The sequence below is a fragment of the Rattus norvegicus genome, chromosome 11 (genome assembly GCF_036323735.1).
Source record: "Rattus norvegicus strain BN/NHsdMcwi chromosome 11, GRCr8, whole genome shotgun sequence".
In the NCBI taxonomy this organism is placed as follows: domain Eukaryota; kingdom Metazoa; phylum Chordata; class Mammalia; order Rodentia; family Muridae; genus Rattus; species Rattus norvegicus.
The window spans coordinates 76668586-76688141 of NC_086029.1; the positions used below are offsets into that span (position 1 = coordinate 76668586).

General features: G+C 42.1%; 2 protein-coding genes across 5 annotated transcripts in view; one reads left to right on the forward strand and one right to left on the reverse strand.

Moving 5' to 3' along the window:
* Window positions 1-19096, reverse strand: part of Rabl3 (RAB, member of RAS oncogene family-like 3) — a 28959-nt gene extending 9863 nt beyond the window's left edge. Inside the window, 4 exon segments of the mRNA NM_001108319.1 lie at window positions 3676-3790; window positions 6333-6462; window positions 16912-17003; window positions 19035-19096. Coding sequence (NP_001101789.1) covers window positions 3676-3790; window positions 6333-6462; window positions 16912-17003; window positions 19035-19080 — 383 coding nt within the window. The 5' untranslated portion in view covers window positions 19081-19096.
* The window catches only part of Gtf2e1 (general transcription factor IIE subunit 1), a 32872-nt gene continuing 32112 nt past the window's right edge, over window positions 18797-19556 (forward strand). Inside the window, exon 1 of one of the 4 annotated variants that reach the window (XM_039088355.2) lies at window positions 18797-18953. The gene's annotated coding sequence lies outside the window, so the exon portion shown is untranslated. Of the gene's footprint in view, window positions 18954-19186; window positions 19343-19381; window positions 19521-19556 lie in introns of those variants that run through there. The other 3 variants (XM_017597999.3, NM_001100556.1, XM_039088354.2) reach the window with 3 other exon arrangements.

Here is a 19556-nt window from a genome sequence, read left to right on the forward strand (position 1 = left end):
AGGAACATAAAGTCCACAGCTGTTAATTAATTAAAATTCTATTTGCCTATTAGAAGCAAAGTAGATCTGGATTTCTGACATGTTATAAGCTCAAATTTATAGCAGTCAGCGAAATCTGCTTTTGAGCAGTCGATATTGCATAATCCAATCAATAAAACCCGCTGGAGCGCAGCTCCTTTCCCATCTCAGCACTCGTCTGTCTTTTGGAGCACTCTAAACTGGGCTGGTGGGAGAGGGCTACTTACACCTCTCTGCCTCTCACACGGGTCTTGCAGTGCCTCAGCTGTAGTCCTGTCTCAGAACAGAGCTGTTCTGAACTCACATATCTCATGTAAATATCATCATCTGGTTTATTTGTACGGAAGCCAATAATAGGTCAAGTTCAAGGCCTACGAGCTAGCACCTTCTTACCTACACACTCCTGACGTGAGAGACATGGTTTGGATTGAAATTTGAATCATAGAGAATGAGGTTTTCAGGGTACCTTCCTTCAGGATTATTTATTTTTCTTATATTCACAAATTCTTTCATGAAAAGTTTTGTGTTTTCTATCAAATACCATATTTGATACACATATTCTCTGCTATTTAAAATCTTATATAATCTCTTATAGATTACTATTTAAATATATATATATATGTATCTTGTTCTCTCATTTTTCTCTTTAGCTTTTCATCTTTTCAAGAACTATATTCATTGAATCGCAAATGTATATAATGACTCACTTAAATATTAATTTTAAAAGAAAATTATACCACATTGGCTTTGATGTTCCTTATCTCCTCTTTCATTAAAATCATACATCCAATTGAAATTAGACCTTGATATCATTTAAAATCATTATGTGAAAAACTGATGGAGAATTTATTATGGACAGATATGGCTAGTGCTTCCCTAAAAAACAATTTTATATGCACAAGAACCCTTTGAGAAACAAAAACGGCAGTTATACATCGTTTTAATACTAAAAGAAGGAAGGTTTAGGATTCAAGCAATAAACTTAAAAGATACAAGAAGGTTTTTGGTTTGCTGTTCTACTCTTTAAAGTGGTGCTGAGGACGAAGCTAGGTCCTCGAGCATGCTAGGGAAATCCGCTCCTGAGCTGCAGCTGCGGCCTTTCACAGGAGTGCATGCTAATGCGAGCACAGGCCTTGGCCCTCTCCCTTGCACATCATACATTACAAGGGAAACGATAGTCTCTGCTCCTTGTTTTGCATCCTCTGTAGATTTCTGTTTTCCTACACAGAAACATTCCTGATGCTTTTTTAAATAGCTGAGTAGAGTATTCCAGAACGTAACTGGACCGTTATCTATGTAACAGGTTTTCTTTGGGACCTCAGAGTTGCTGCCAAATCATTTGCTTTACAAATAATGCAGCAATGAGGGAGGCACCAATGCACCACTGTTTAGTGCAGCAATGAGGGAGGCACCAATGCACCACTGTTTAGTGCAGCAATGAGGGAGGCACCAATGCACCACTGTTTAGTGCAGCAATGAGGGAGGCACCAATGCACCACTGTTTAGTGCAGCAATGAGGGAGGCACCAATGCACCACTGTGTAGTGCAGCAGTGAGGGAGGCACCAATGCACCACTGTTTAGTGCAGCAGTGAGGGAGGCACCAGTGCAGCACTGTTTAGTGCAGCAGTGAGGGAGGCACCAATGCACCACTGTTTAGTGCAGCAATGAGGGAGGCACCAATGTACCACTGTTTAGTGCAGCAATGAGGGAGGCACCAATGCACCACTGTGTAGTGCAGCAGTGAGGGAGGCACCAATGCACCACTGTTTAGTGCAGCAGTGAGGGAGGCACCAGTGCACCACTGTTTAGTGCAGCAGTGAAGGAGGCACCAGTGCACCACTGTTTAGTGCAGCAATGAGGGAGGCACCAATGCACCACTGTGTAGTGCAGCAGTGAGGGAGGCACCAATGCACCACTGTTTAGTGCAGCAGTGAGGGAGGCACCAATGCACCACTGTTTAGTGCAGCAGTGAGGGAGGCACCAGTGCAGCACTGTTTAGTGCAGCAGTGAGGGAGGCACCAATGCACCACTGTTTAGTGCAGCAGTGAGGGAGGCACCAGTGCAGCACTGTTTAGTGCAGCAATGAGGGAGGCACCAATGTACCACTGTTTAGTGCAGCAGTGAGGGAGGCACCAGTGCACCACTGTTTAGTGCAGCAGTGAGGGAGGCACCAATGCACCACTGTTTAGTGCAGCAGTGAGGGAGGCACCAGTGCAGCACTGTTTAGTGCAGCAGTGAGGGAGGCACCAGTGCAGCACTGTTTAGTGCAGCAGTGAGGGAGGCACCAGTGCAGCACTGTTTAGTGCATGTGCAGGTGCAGCTTGAAGAGCAGAACGAAGCTGCTGAGTCAAAGTGCAGCTTCTGTGTCTGTAACAGTTACGCCATCTTGAACTCCTTGATGCTAATGTGAATATTTTTTGGTATAAACAAACCATCTCTTGTAATTTAAAAGTAAGTTTCTTGAGTAGTAAAAATCAATGAAACTAAAATATCTTTGAAAAGATTGGAACACCAATAAGCTAGTAGCAGGTCTAAAAGGGAAACAAAAGGACACATGAGTTAGCAAGACCAGGGAAGAACATGCGCATGTTATTACAGACCAGGACGATAATGAATAATATTACAAACAACCCTGTTCACAGATGCTCAGTAACTTAAAGGAAACGCATGGATCCTCTACAGCTCAAATTTGCCAAATTCACTTGAGACAAAACAAAATACATGTACCATCCGGTAACTATTAAAGAAAAAATTGAATCTGACATTGAAAACCTTTCAAAATGAAATATGCAAGCCCCAAAGTCTCACTGGTAAATTCAACCAGTCATCCAAAGAAGAAATAACACCAAATATATGCAATATCTTCCCCAAAACTGGACAGGGAGGGGCACTGAGGCCAACATTATCCTCAAATCAAACAGACCGAAGACATTATAGACTAGAAAGTGTAACACAGTAACACTTGAACACAGAATAAAAAAACTGCAAGAAAACATTACATCAAACCAGCAACATAGAAAATGAAAGAATGAATTCACCGTGACCATGGAATGAAAGGGTGGTTCAATATCTGAAAATCAGTCAGGTCTACCACACTAGCAATGTGGAGAAGAAGGAGAAAATATATATGTTGGCTCACAGTTTCAAAGGGAGTAGACGCACACATCCATAGAACAGAGTACAGAAGTTGACCTGTATAAATATGCTCACCTGACTTTGTCAAAAGAATGAAGCTGACCCAATGGAGATAGGATACTCTTTTTACCAAATGATGCTGGGACAGGTGAACGTTCAAATTTAAAATTAAGCCCAACTCACATATTTATATAAAATTAAACTGGATCATAAATCTAATATAAACCTCATATTATAAAACGTATAAAAGGAAATGCAGGAGAAAACCTGTATGACCTGAGATTAAGCCAACAGTTCTTAGATCTGATACCAAGGGTAAAATGCAGAGTAGGGAAACTAAGTAATTAGAGTTCATCAAAATAAACACCACTGCCAGGAAAGATGCCATTCAGATAATGGGAAAACCGAGTAGAGGCTAAAACAGAACTAATCACACGTCTTCAAGGGTTATTTTGTAAAGTGCATTCTCAGGATTGCAATCAACCAAAAACCAATCGTCACATAATTAATTCTAGGCTTACCCATTTGTCACCAGGACTCCGGTTGGAACTGCATCCCTATTGAGAACTTCCAAGGACCAGCGGTATAAGTTTTGAGATGACTTCTTATTGGTTAAGTCATGTACTAAAATGATGCCTAAAAGAATCAGGGAACAGGATGTTAGTACCCATCAGCACCTCTATAGTCAACGAGGGTGAGCTTAGTAAGTGCACATCTTAAGGGCTTGGTGATCTGTATTCAAGTATGACTAACACAATCAGACAAGTGTCTCAAGCTGTCCGTTATAAATGCTTACAAATAACTAACTAGAAAGCTTTGCCACTAATAGACTTTTAAAATGTTTTTTTTTTCTTTCAAAGGCTATCAGCATGTCATAAAATATTCAGAATGTCTTTTCATTCTTCATCTAGCAGCCCCTGAGTGCCTACTCCGTGCTTGGAACCGCTTATAGAAGCACTTCGGCAATGAAGAACATTATCTATCAACATGTTATATTACTCAAACGTTATACAGTTTCTGCACTGTTAAAATGTATTAAAAGGGTGCCACTTTAATTTTTATAACTGCTATTTTTCCTTTAGAAAACAAACAAAAACAGGGTCTCACGGCAAGAGGATACTGGCTTTGCTTACTGTGTAGGGTGGCCTGGCCTAGAATTCATAACACTCATGCCTCCTCTCAGATCTGAGATACAGGCATGTGCCTCATGTTCAGCTCAACTGCTGTTCTTCTGTTCTTAAACTTTTACTTCTATGTATGTGTGTGTGTCTCTGCACATTTGTGCAGGCTTCTGTGGAGGTAGAGAGGACACTGGATCTCCTGGGGCTGAGATTACACAGTCTGAGCTACCTTGTGGGTGCTGGGAATCAGGGCAGCTAGTTCTCTTAACTCTGAGCGGCTCCTTAGCTTCTCACTTGTTCTTTAGTAGATAAAACATTGTCCTATAGGTCTTTGAATATCATCAACCCAAGAATTTAACTTTGTTGTTCATTGAATTCATCACTAGTTTGCTACTTTAAAAGATTTGGTTAGCTTAGTGCAGTGACACATGCTTTATAAGTCTCCATTAGGGAAGCTGGGGCAAGAGAACGTGAGTTCGGGGCCAGCCAAGGCAACACAGCAATACCCTGACTTAAAGGGCAAATAAGGTGCAGGGGATGGGGTGAGGGAGGGACAGAGGACAACGAGGGAGGAGAAATGAACTGATTTAGGTAAAAGAGTCATAGAGCTATGAAGATGCCCAATCCCATGCCAACTAGCAAAAATAAAGATGTTGCTAGAAAAGAGTAAGAGGAGGGAGGCAAGTGAGATATGGGCTAGAGAGATGGCTCAGCAGTTAGGAGCACTGACTGCTCTTCCAAAGGACCCAGGTTCAATTCCCAGCACTCACATGGCAGCTCACAACTGCCTGTAACTCCAGTTTCAGGTGACCAGATGCCCTTTTCTGGCTTTTGCCTACACCAAGCACATATGTATGTGGTGTGTAGACTTACATACAGGCAAAAGACCAATAAACATAAAATAATATAAAACCATGTAAAAATTAAAAAAATAGACATAAATGTTTAAAAGAGAAGTATGAATAGTAGGAAAGGTGGATTTTTTGAGATTGAAGAATAAGAAAATATACCATGGCTCAGAAATACAAGTAAATAAATCAACTAACAGGTAGATAAGCAAAGTAGGTAATTATAATAAAATGGAGAGAGAACGACTTCAATGCCTGTTGGAACTTAGAACATTATCTTGAGATGCAAGGAGATTTTCAAACTCTTTTTAAGTTTTGTTTTTGATTTTTTGAGATAGGGTTTCTATGTGTAATAGAGCCCTGGCTGTCCAGGACTCACTTTGAAGACCAGGCTGGCCTCAAACTCAGAGATCTGCCTGCCTCTGCCTCTTGAATGTGGGATTAAAGGTGCGCACACCATGCCCAGCCCTAAAATCTTTTTTAACATTAAAATTACTGTTTAAAATTTCATAATGAGTACATGTACATATTTCCCACCCTTTCTCCTGGGTCCCCCATTTCCCTCTCAACTTTATAGCCTTCTTTAGTTATTGTTACATATATGCATTTATAAATTCAATCTGCAGAGTGTATTTAGTGCTGCCTGTGTTTCTGTGTTCAGGGCTATCACTTGAGGTTGAACAACCTCTCATCTCTAGAGGAGACTGGATCTCTTTCATGGCCATCAGTCACTATGTAGCGCTCCACCTAGGGCTAGGGTCTTGTGAGACTCATCTCATCCACATCAGATTGTTAACTGATGTTGTTCTCCTCATGGGGAAGGGGTTTAAAGGGAGATGAGATAGAATGAACTGGCTTGAGGGTTAAAGGGAGTAAAGGAACAGGAAGGGTTAAATCTGGGTTGAGGAAGGAGAACAGAAAGGGAGCAATATCAGTAAAGACCTTTGAAAAATACATGGAAGCCTACTGCTGTTGAGCTACTAAAATGGACATATATTATATACGTATAAATAACAAGTAAAAACGGAGAAACCTGTAACAAGGCAACAATGGCCCAGATAGGCACCAGAGGATAACAAATTAGACTGTGGAATACAGATTTAAATCTAGAGTGGTATGTCCATCAGTGTTCCCACAGTAAGATGGGCCCAGCATGTCATGTCTTCATAGCTAGACCATTAATACATGGGAGAAATAAAGAATGTTTACCATTTACAGAGTTGTAGAACACCGCTCTTGTGCTTTTCACACTGCTGGCACTGCCCACAGAGCCTCCAACATCCCATAGTTCTATATAGTAGGTCTTCTCTTCAGGGGTCCCTTCTTTGTAGTCATGAACCTAACAGATTAATTCAAATAGTTACTAAAGCCACCAGACAAACTGGTGAGTACCCACCTCCATTCAGTTAAGCAATAGCCTTTCCTGTCACATCCTGTTCTGACTCAGGCGGCCACCTTCAATCTACCCTGCTTATGCTCTTTACTGTCCTGATGCTAATCCAGACTTTCAGCCTATGTCATGTGACCCATACCTGATGTGAATAACTTAACCTCCTCCCACTTCTGAAGCTTTGGCCCCTTCCCTACAAAGTCCAAGTCCCATGACCCATTCTCACACTCTGTCACTCTCAACCTTTCTTAACAAGACATTCAGCTGATAAACTCCAGTTTCAGCGATAGCCTCTTCTTCCTTCATTCTGAACCTGAAATTCAGCTTCCTGAATGTGGAGTTCAGAAAACTATGTCATAGGTCCCCTTACTCTGTCACTACAGTGTCCTGGTCTAGTTCACGTCTGTCAGTCCCTGCTCTTAGGCAATTCCATCTGCTCTTGTGATTTCAGTGTCATCTGTATGTTGATGAATCCAAAATGTACATGAATCCTGGGAATTTTAGACTACTATATTAATTGGGCCACCATTAGGAATGTCTGTCTAATGGTCCTTCAGAGTTAATCTATCAAAAGATATCCTTGTCTTCTTCCCAAACCAACTTTCCTCCCAGTTTTCTCAATCTTAATAAAAAGCAGTCCCTTGGTTGAGATGGCTTTGATATCTTTCTAGTAATTCAGGTCAAAACCTTAGGAGTGAAGTTTGACTTCTCCTCTACTACACATCTGATCTGTCCACAAACTCTGTGCCTTTGATCTTTAATAACGTACCCAAGGTTTTGCTTGTCACCTCCACATTGCATTTGTTTTTCACACAGTAGTGAGAGAGGTCATTTTAAAATCCAAGTGAGGTCATCTCAAGCCTCGGCTCCAACCATCTAGTGGATTTTTCAGTCATAATCACGTCAGGGTCACTGTTTATCCCTCATGGTCTAGGCTTTTGTTGCCCATTTAGCTATTCAAATATTTAACTATTTAGAAACAGATTCGGATATACAATACCAGATGTATGATGATTCAAAGGAATACACCAGACTTCTCTAAGGAACTTAAAAATGAACATATTCCAGGTGGGTTGAGTACACCTGTGATCTTGGCACTAGAGCTATCGAGGCAGGAGGATCATGCATTTGAAGTTTGCCTTGTCTGTACAGAGGGACCATGACTCCCCCACCTCAGTATTCCTTCCCTCCCAAAAAGAAAAATGGACATGTCAGGCTAGGAGAATCAGGTCCTTCGGGGTGAGCACTAGGCATATAATCTCCAATTGGTTCTGCTGTGACTCTGTACTGGAAAGGGATGATTTTATAGAATGGAACTACTCTGGTATTAGGCTTATATGTCCAGACTGCCATGAACCAGCCCTGTATCACTGAGCCTCTGATGAAAGAGATACATCGTACATTTCTAAAGCATCTGGCTTTAAAATAGTGGTGACGACAAAGACAACTCAATTGTTAAAAAGATGTTGCGAAACCCACTGAACCTCATACATATCACACTCAACAGAAATGCTTCGTATTTCACTGTATTCGCTTGTTTAGTTCTAAATCCTTTCGGCCAGGAAAACCTTTAAGTACATGTGGTACTCTATAGGTAGTCACACTGCCATTACGAAGATAAGGAACGGACTAAACCAAAGACAACAAGATAGAAAGTAAGAACAGCAAGTCACGGGCATTGACCACTCTTCACGAGAATGGAACTTAGCAGTGTACTGGAATCAATAGCTCTGCTATTTTGCTACAGGACATAAATAACTGATAACATGTGGCTATGTCAGATCATCAGAATAAGAAAGCAGGAGTATATGTGAATAACCGAGAACTGGAACACACATTCGTCCTGCTCCCCCTCACATTTCTATTGAACAAATCACTATCACACATGGGTTCACTTCATTTAAGCTCTTCAGTGTAACTTACAAAAGGAAATAAATTCAATAAAGACAATAATACACATGAAAAAAGAACGGATGCTAACAAGTTCAATTTAGTAACTGTGCCTAGAAAGTCACCCCTAGAAAGAAAGGGACAGGAGGAATTCTTAGGAGAGAGTTTGAAAAAAATGAGAGGCGGGAGAAATAGAGCAACTAAGAGATGCGACGGGTGCCCTGGACGTTTCAATTAATGAGGTTAATGAGGTAGAAGGTCACTGTCAATTGCTCTTCTCGTAATTTCTCAATTGCCTTCAGTCAGGCTCATTCCTCTGTAAAGTAGATCTTTCTTGTGTTCTGCACCATTCTCTCCTGTTTAATCCCAACCTCCAGCCTTCATAAAAGACTGCTTTATGATTTAAACCTGTGTCTTCAGGCTCATTAGTGCCTCCTCATTAAAACCCAATGTTTGTTTTTTCTTTCTACCTTATATCTCAGGTGTTTTATGGTGAAATCCAGTGCTACCCCCGTTCAGGCACTTTCCATGTTTGCTCATGTAGTAGCTCATGCTTTGGGCAATGCCTTACTCTGATCAATCTTTCTCTGACCCTTCTTCTAGGAACTTCAACTCTTTAAAAACACCCCCCCCCACGGTTTTCCTTTATTTCTCTTTTAACCTCATTGGCTGTCATCATTTAGGATGATCTCTATACACACGACTGCAATTCCAAATTATCTGGAACTTTGGCACCTTATTATCAAGTGCTTTCTGGTCAACTTCAGTTAGACAGCTTGCAGATACATCCCCCTGCCACGTTTAGAACTGATTCCTTACAACTGTCTTCTCCTCTACCTACGACAGACGCCTCTGGGAGGGGGCGCAAGGCTGTCTCTCAGGTAGCTCCAGCTACCGGTCACCAGCATCTCGTAGAATCGCCTCCTTTGCACACATAGCTCCTGCTCTTTAAACGGCTCTCACTGTATGAGCTGGTGCTGCCCCGCCGCGCTTTCTTCAGTGGTAGGCATGCCCAGGAGCAGCATGGAACTACTAAGGCACTGGGATATGGCTCACTCAGCTGCTGAATGAACTTTTTATTTTAGTAAATTCAAGTCTGTCACCACATGAAGCTAGTTGTTACCATATTGGGTGCCACCAGAGTACTCATTTCTTTACATTCTGGGTCCCATTTATTCTGTGCATTAAATAAGAGGTGGTAACGCTGTGATTAAGAACCACAGACTTCCAGGTCAGGCAGTCTGGACTTGAATCCCAAGTCTATCCACTTCCTAGCAGCACAACCTTGAGGCCTCTGTGCCTCACCTGCCTCTTGTGCTAAGCAGGGAGGAGCACCCCCCCCCCCACGTCACAGAGCTGTTGTGTGAATTAATCGATGAAGTCCTGTGTATATGGGTTCCTACTCACGTCACAGAGACGTTGTGTGAATTAATCGATGAAGTCCTGTGGATATGGGTTCCTAGCACAGCAAGCTGAAGAGGTGGTAGCTATCACTGCCACTGTCACTTTAAAGAGCATGATATACAAACCTTATCCCTCCAAGTAAATCCACTTCAGAGCCCTAGTGAGGATAAAAGCTATACCTTTTTATTTTTCCCAAGTGCCTGCACATTGTTTTGTTACCCAAAGAGAAATTCAATAAGTATTGATTTATGCAATGTACAAGTTAGAGAGTTAAAATTCCATTAAAGTGAACTAGAAATGACAAATCAATTTCCTTATTTATAACCTGTGAAAAGATTAAGCTCTAAGCATCTTGTCCTCATTATCAGGAGTAGCCATGCGCTTATTGGCCCATTCGATCTGAGGTAACGAAATCGGAAACCAGGAGCGAGTGAAGAATGCCGCAAAATACAACTCCCTCTTCAATTCAGTCACGGGCCCCGCACAGAATAAATGGACCCAGAGGGATAATTACTGAGAAGATTCATTAATCTCACGCAGCACTGGAAACCGTGGCATTCTTACCGCATTCTTACCTTCATCTCATCTCTATTTTTAGTTGGCTCTTAAGATGTCTAAACTGAGCTAAACAGGGCAGCTGTGTCCAAGAGTTCTGAAGAGCAGGTATTTGGGAATCCACGTTCGTCCTGGAGATCTCCCTCTAGCAGCCTCAATAACACAGACTGCGGCTGTGCTGTAAACTGCTTCAGAAGGCAGTGTTCTCCCAAGACACTCAGGCCTCTACACACTTCAATCAGTTTTCTACAGGGAACAACTGCTCATTCTATTATAATAGTCGTCATTTATGTTTCTATGACAACTTTACATTATACTTTCGAAATGCCTTTGTAAACTTATGTTGTCACCCAGGACACAGGCTCCCCTTGGACAAGGAAGCCAGAGATCAACAATGTGCCGTAAGACAAGCTAGGCCTCTCTCACCCCCATATGCCTGATTCTTGATTAACATAACTCAGGTCAGACTGGCTGCAACGGAATCATCTAGCACCGTAAAGGTTCAGGTAGGGCCAGCCACACTATTACATGTGCTCTGTTTACTATAGCTTTTATTCTGGCCTCCCTTTGGGCAGTTTCATGTTATCCAGAAGTCTTAGAACTCTTATAGGTTAAACAAAGCAAAGCCCCTACGTTCAGCATGACTTAATCGTTGTACCTTCAGTAGGGCAGAGCTGTGAGAATTACCTAGTTTGGCTGATGTGCTCTAGCACTGACCCTAAAGCATTAACTGCAGAAAAAATCAGCACCCCTCCCCGTGGAGGGCCCTGCAGGGACCATGTCTGCTTTGGAACCTTTGCTGCAGTTACACTCGGACACTGTGCTCTTCCTTGAGCACACATGGGGGGAGGGCTTCGCTGGAACTCTTCCACTCTTGTCCTCCTATCCTTCAACCTCATTCTTTCCTTCCTCCGAGAATTTCCACATTCCTTCTGGAGTTTGACCTTATAATTACAAAGTCCTGTTCCAGCTCAGCCTCGCTTTTCTGTATCAACAATAACTATCTCTATCCTGAAGAAACGACTCCGTATACCCTCTTGAATTCTGAAGAAACGACTCTGTCTGCCCTCTTAAATTCTGAAGAAATGATCCTGTCTGCCCTTTTGGATTCTGAGGAAATGACTCTGTCTGCCTTTGTAGATCCTGAAGAAATGATTGTCTGCCTTCTTTTTTTTTTTTGGAGCTGGGGACCGAACCCAGGGCCTTGCGGATTGTCTGCCTTCTTAGATGCTGAAGAAATGACTCTGTATGCTCACTTAAATTCTGAAGAAACAACTCTATGTCTTCTTGGATTCTGAAGAAACGACTCTGTGTGCTCACTTAGCTTCTGAAGAAACGACTCTGTCTGCCCTCTTAGATGCTGAAGAAACGACTCTGCCCTCTTTGACGCTGTTTACTCTTTGGTGCTCTTATTTCTGGAATAATGTTGGAAATATGAAATGCTTTGCTTATCCCCAAAGCTACTTTCAGTTAACAACTCTACTGCTACCTAAGAAATGTGTGTCCTTTGGCGTCTGGACTGCTATGTACACTCCCTTCTCTCTGTTCTTACCGCCAGTTGCTAGCAATTTTCTGTGAGCGTCTAGGGTAGCCTCTGCACCTCTACAGTCATGTGGAAAACGGATTTAGCATCCAACTGACCTCTACTTAAACCACCTTAGAGCTTTCTTAAAATGTAGATTCCTGGGGGCCAGGTATATCTCTAAATTACAATATCCAGAACAAGATCTATAAACCAAATTAAAGACAAAATCTATCAGACTGACCATTAAAATAAAATTGGTCTATCTCCTACCTAACAGGAGACATATTAGAAAGACATAGCATTTAAACAGTTAAATAAAAGATGGAAATACGTACGATGCAATACAGAAACACTAAAAATAGTTAGTTTACACCATTTCAGGATTAGAGAACTTAAACTTCTAAGGAACAATAAATTGGCAGACATAAAACAGATGTACAGTGATAAACAGTTAAAGCTAGGGGCAAGTCTGCTCAGGGGCTAAAAGGGACTGCTGCATAGGCCTGAAAACGAGTTCAAATCCCTGGAAATCCTTCAGGCAAAATAAACAATCTCAAACTAGTATATAATATCAAAATAGGGAGAATTAAACAACAACAGCAAAAGACAAATTGAGGGCTGGGGATTTAGCTCAGTGGTAGAGCGCTTACCTAGCGCAAGGCCCTGGGTTAGGTCCCCAGCTCCGAAAAAATGAACCAAAAAAAAAAAAAAAAAAAAAGACAAATTGATATAAATAGTGAAAGATTTTAAACACTTAACCCTTATAAATGATGAAACGTTAAAAAAAAAGCAATCCAGCAGAAATGATTAAACAAAACACTAAGCTGGATATAATGGGCAGAAGGCTGCACACAGTAATGACAGAGTACCCCTGTGTGCTTTCTTTCTGACTTAGAGATGAGCTACTTAACAAATAATTAACGGAACTGACCCTAAAACAAGACGTAAGGAAGTCCCAGTCAACTTTAAAGGATGGAATGATATAGTAGATACTCTCTGAGCACAGTGAAAGTAAGCAGGAAACCGGCAATTACAAGATCATCAACACTGTCAAATGTTTGGAAATGAGGAGGCACATTTCAAACAACAAATGAGCCGAAGGAACGATCACAATGGAAATCAGACTATATTTTGAACTGAATGATAACAAGGCAGCAACACTGTGTTCAGACAGACATTCCGGTGCCTCCGAGCTCTGTAAGGAGCTTGAAAGAAATCAATGCAGCAACCACTCATTTCAAGGAGGAGCTTGAAAAAGAGAGTAAATTAAATCTAAAGAGCTACGGGCACCACAGTGAAATTCAAAACAAGCAGGGATGGAGAGACTGCTCAGATGGGGAAGTCCTTCATGGGCAAGCATGAGGGCCTGAGCTCCCTCTCCCAGCACCTGTGCTATCGAAGTTGGGTGTGGTAGCATGCGCTCATAATCCCGAAGCAGGGTTGGCAGAGACTGGTGGATGCCTGGGGCTTGCTGGCCAGACAGCCCAGCCCACTTGGTGAGCTCCAGGCCAGTGAGAGACCCTATCTCAAAAGACAAGATGGAGGTTCCTGAGGAATGACAGACACGCAAGGTTGTCACATATGAGTTCCTTCGGCCTTCTACATGAGTTCCCATTTTCCCACACCCCCTTGCACATGCACCTACACACATGTGCACATATATTCTTACCCCCTAAAAAGCACAAAGCACAAAACATATAGAGAAAAACAACAACACTGAAACTTGTCGTTGCTAGACCACGGCCAAACTGATCAAGAAAATAAAACTCAGGCTGGCTTGGCTCCAACTCTAAAAACATGAGTTCCAATCCAAGACACCATGTGGTGGAAGAAGAAAAGAAAACACTGGCCAAGCGGTCCTCTACTCTCCACATGTGTGCCATGCTACATAATCCCCATACATAAATATACATTTAAAAGGTAAAGCTACCGATTACTTATACCAGAATTAAAAAGAAAAAGAAAATCATCTATACCATAGATACTACCCTCTCCTATAGATTTTATAGGCTTTACAGTAGTGGTTGTATTGTTCGATTGTCTCATTGAAAGCAACTTCGACAGAGAAGCAATGTTGAGCACTTTGCTTGATATGAACTAATGCTTTTTCAAATACAAATCTCCAAAACTGACAGGGGAAGAAATGCAATCATTTCTCTTGTTTTCTTTACTGAACTTAAAAATGTCCCACAAAGAATATCACTGGTTCGGTTAGTTTCACTTGTAAATTCAAACGATAAATACTGTCAATCTTACAAAGCTCTTCTGATGAGTAGGTTAGCACAATATCAAAATCCCACGAAGAAATTAGAAAAAGTCAAGCAATAGGCTAATACTTCTCATGAATTTATGTGCAAATATCTGAAAAACATCCTAGATAACGGATTCTAGATACTAGAAAACTGTTCTAGACTAACAGGTCAAGACCAGCTTGGAGAGGGCAGGGCTGGAGAGATGGCTGAGAGGTTAAGAGCTCACTGGCTGCTCTTCCAGAGGATCTGGGTTTGGTTCTCAGCACATCACAGAGCTGATGACAGAGGGCTGTAACTCCACTTCTTGAGGATTCTTTGCCCTCTTCTGGCCTCTGAAGGCACTGCAAACATTGCTACATAGCTGTAAAATAAAGGTAAAACGCCCTAGACAAATAAAAATAAGTGAATACAAGAATCTAAGAGATTCACAGACAGACAGGGACAGACAGACAGACACACAGAGAGAAAAGCTTGGATTTAATCCAGATGGCAAGGTGTGTTTAATGTATAAAATCAAGAGACAGAGTAAAGCAGGAAAATAATGATTATTATGAAGACAGAATAAACAAAATTAAATGACCATTCAAGATACAAACTGTCATTAATAAATTAGCACAAGAAACTTTTAAAATAATACATATGCATAAAATTCTACATCTGGGCTAGGATATAGCTCAGTGGTAAAGTGCTTGCTTGAAACACACAAATCTTTTAATACTACAAACAAATATAAATCCTATACGGGTCTGTGCTTAGTGAGGTATACTGAAAACTCTCCCTGGGGTTGGGAAGAAATACAGGTAATTACAGGCATACCTATTCTAAAGTGGACTGGATTCCAGCCACTTTAATAAGGCCCAGTGAAAAGGCGGTCTCATGAACCCACTCGGCTCTGGGTGGGGAAAGGAAAGAAGGATGGGCTAAGGAGGGGCAGGAAAAAAGTGCCAAAGTTAGGTATGGTGGAGTTTTCTTCTCTCTTACAAATGATATAAGTAGCCTCAGGAGGTATATTGATTAGTTTAAGGTAACTCTTTAAGTAGAAAGGCAATTGATCCAGGATCTAAGTTTCCTTTTAATGTGCTGTGATCTTTCACAGGAAGGGAGTTAGTAAAGTCTAAAGAAAGTGTGGTCAGAACCTGTCACTGGGTTTCTCAAACGTAGACAAAACAGCTTAGAATCTGGTTCTCTCGCAAAGGCTATGAACAACAAACAACAAATCCACTAGAAAATCAATAGGAACAGGTGGACAGACAGACAGACAGACAGAGAGGAGAGGGCGTCTTCTGAGGAATGAAGATATGAGTAGGACCTCCGAGTACTGAGGAATGATCGTAACTGAGGTAGACCAAGATGTAGGTTAGGTTAGCATTACTGCGAAACAGTAAACCAGAAAAAAAAAATCTCTTAAAAGCAGCTGGAGAAAAGAAATCCCCTTAAGAAGGAAAATAACTAATTTGATAGAAAACTTTTAATCAACATGTCAGAGCCTACACCATAGCATCAAAGAACAGAGGAAAATGCTATTAATATAACTACCATTTCTTCCTAATTTTGTTCCCATTTTCTCTGTTTACTATGTATATGTTTGTGAGGGTGCATGTGCCAGGGCACACATGTGGAGGTCACAGGTCAACTTGCTGGAGTCAGTTCTTTGCTTCCACTGTGTAAATTGGTGGGAATTGAACTTGGGACCTTAGCCTTGATGGCAAGGATCTTGACCTACCGAGTTGTTCTAACAACTTAAGCATTTGTTCTTAATTCAGTGGTAAGAAGACTTTCCAACAGATGACAGACTTGCCCAGAATTAGACACTAACACTTAATTTAGTGGCAACTGCACTGAGTACTTGACTGTGACACAGAACAGTATACATGAGGCTCTGGGAGCTTTTGCCTTTACGTGGTATGACTTGGCCCAAGTTTGCAGTCTTAAGAATTACAGGTTTAGGCAGAATTATTTATGGAAGATATTAACTTTATTATTTATGGAGGATATTAACATTATCACTCAAAATCTAAGTGATTAAAATAAAAGCCTATGCAATCAGACAACTGGGTTCACATGTTACTTTAGCTTTTTTTTTTTATCAGATAGTTTATGTATTTACATTTCAAATGTTATCACCTTTCCTGGTCCCCTCCCCCTTGCTTCTGTGAGGATGCTCCCTCTCCTACCCACTCACTCCCACTTCAACACCCAGGCACTCCCCTACTCTGGGGAAGGAACCTATAAAAAACCAAGGGCTTCTCCTCCATTGATGCCAGACAAGGCCATCCTCTATTACATATACAGCTGTCTCCCCATGTGTACTCTCTGGATGGCGGTTTAGTCCCTGGGAACTCTTGGGGAGTCTGGTTGGTTGATATTGTTGTTCTTCCTATGGGGTTGCAAACCCCTTCAGCTCCTTCAGTTCTTTCTCTAACTCCTCCATTGGGGTCCCCTTGTTCAGTCCAAAAGTTAGCTGCAAGCATCCTCATCTGTATCTGTAGGGCTCTGGCAGAGTCTTTCAGGAGACATCCATTATCAGGCTCCTGTCATTACTTTAGTGTCTTATGAATTAAATGAATTTGGTTGTTCTTTACTTCTCTGTGATTGAGTTTCTCTATTTGTATTTCACAGTTTAAGAAAGATGAAATAAGGAACGACACACAGTAGGGGCTAAATCAATCCTAGTTATTAGTGTTAATTTTAATTAAGTCCTGTAATTTAATCATAGGGTTTGAAGGACTTACATTTAGCATGACTAAGGAAAAACTAAACAAGAACACGTACTCTGATATCCACTGAGCATCCCACAGTCCATGATGGATTTCCTAACACTTGATTGTGGCACAGAAGATGGACGAGTGAAGATTTCCCAACACCTGTGGAAGATACAAGGTCTCTCGTCAGCTGAACATGTAACCCTAAATGGGACATTTATACCACCTGTAGTGGCTATCCTGATTATCAACTTAACTATATCTGGAATGAACTACAATCCAGAATGGAAGGCTCACCTTTGATGCTGATCTTGAGGTTGGGAGATACAAGTTTCTGACCTGGATTTCAGCATGGAGATCATGAAGCATAGTGGCTATGAATCCCTGGAGTCTAAGGCAAGGAGATCTCTGAGTTCAAGGTCATCCGGGACAAAGCAAGTCCCAGATCCAGGCGTGGCGGTACACACGTTTAATCTGGGCCACACCTTCTCCTGGAGACCTATATAAGGACATTGGAAGAAGGAAGACTCTATCTTTCCCCTGCCTGCCTTGTGGGTCAGAGCAGCTGCTGCTGATCATTGGAACTGGGCTACAGACTGTAAGTCATCAACAAATCCCCTTAGTATATAGAGACTACCCATAAGTTCTGTGACTCTGGAGAACCCTGACTAACACGACACCTCTTCTAGGCAGGGTACATCTCACAAATTGTCTGAAAACCTTCAGTTACAGGATCCATGATGCCACGGTTTCATACTCAAAGGACTTTAGTGTCCACACATGGGTCTTAAGAAAACAGTTAACCACATGGCCCCATCTCTGAACGTTAATGATGGTGATGATGATGATGATGATAACATTCTTTTCTTCATCATGCCTTTTTATTTTAAAGCAGTGCTTCACCTACTTTTAGATCTCTTGGGCTCAGGCAACCTTTTCATTAACACTAAAGGGCACCTCTTTAAGACCAAGGTGGAGAGAAAAGGGATGAGAGTCTTTTATTTACTACTGTGGAGTCACTCATTCATTTAACTGTCTGTAGTTAATTATATAAAAAACCTAGGAAATCTCTTTGTGTGCTATAATTTATACACACACACACATATCATCCCTACTTATGTTTTATTATAAAAATGCTATTTTCAACAACTGAGAAGGTATAAAAAGCAAAATTCACCTTAGACCACATGATGTTTTTCTATGACCATGTTGTTACTGTGATCATATACAAAGTGTACTTACAAACAAACAAAGGAATCACCTGGGGCTCAGTGCTGGCCCTACAAGCTTGAGATCCCGAGTTGTGTCCACAGAAGTGACACACAGCGGCCAGGTATAGAGGCCTATGTCTGTACATCAGTGCTGGGGAGGCAGAGATAAGCAATCCCTGATGTTTGCTGGCCTGACAGCCTTAGCCTATTCTCCAGGCCAAGGGGAGAGCTTGTCTTTAAAAAGAAGGTTGGTGGCAGGGGTAGGTGTATATTAGTTTTAGGCCTGCCTTGTTTATATAGTGAGTTCTAGACCAGCTTGACATGCATAGTCAGTTCTACATTAGTCCTGACTAATTAGTGTGACCATGTCTTACCCTACAACCCCACTCCCCAACAACAAAGCTTGCGGTGGAACAGCTGGAAAGATGGTTCAGTGAGCATCTCTTGTTGCACAAGAGACCCAGGTTCAGTTCTCAGGTATGTAGAAAGTAATTAAAAGTAAAATCCATCTAATTAACATCTCACTGCGTGCTACTGTGGATTCGAACCAGTTCCTCTCATAGTTTTCATCTGTAGAATGGAGTTAAAAGTCTGATTTTAGAATTAAAGTTGTTAATACAGGTCAGTGTATTCTTAGTGTATATTTGACTCAATGAACAAAGTTTCCTGAAGGCGCGATCGCATCAAGTTCTGTTTGCTTAACAAGAGCAATAAAGGAATTGACAGTAGACTCTAGGTTGGGGTTGCCTGGGAGACCACCAGAAAGACAGAAAGACCGGGGCTCTGCGCCCCCACCTCCCGCCACGCCACCACGTCGACAAAAGGAGCAAAGTCCTCTGGGAAGTGTAGTTTTAAGGTCTTGAAAGGAATTTCAGCCGTGGACCCAAGCGCTAGGAAGTTGGTGGGTAAAAATACGAAATGTGAGGGGGTATCTGGAAGCTCGGGCTCGTCGGTAGTCCCAGACGCGGGTTAAGCTGCTCACCTGAGTCTCCCAATACCAGAACCTTCACTCGATCCAGGGACGCCATCTTGCCACGATTTCCTTGAGGTTGACGCCCCTTCCTGGATTCTCACCAATCCGAGCAGGGCTTGTGGGCAGGGCATATCATCTTATTGGTCGGTCAGAACGTGACTGATCGAAAGCTTCGCTGTGCGGATTAACGGGCGGTTTCCAAACTGGTCGCAGGAATTAAGCGTTCGTCCTTGTCTCGCAAGTGGCGTGGGCTGGCTGAAGCCGGTAGTTGAGGTGCTGAGGGCGGCTGTAGTGGGAGTGTTCGAGCATCCATTTGGGTAAACCTCATTCCCTGCTCCTTGTTCCCGGTTTCTGACCCGGCGTGGCTTATTTCATGGCTCCTCCTATCTGCCCCTCTCCTTTTCTAGTCCCCTCTCCTCGGCCACCTCTTGCTTTGGTCCTGTTCTTAGTCTTCCAAAGAACCATTGCCCCGGAGCGGCCCATGTGCGACTTCGGGTAGGACGGGCTTGGTGGCGTCAAGTGTGGCCCAGG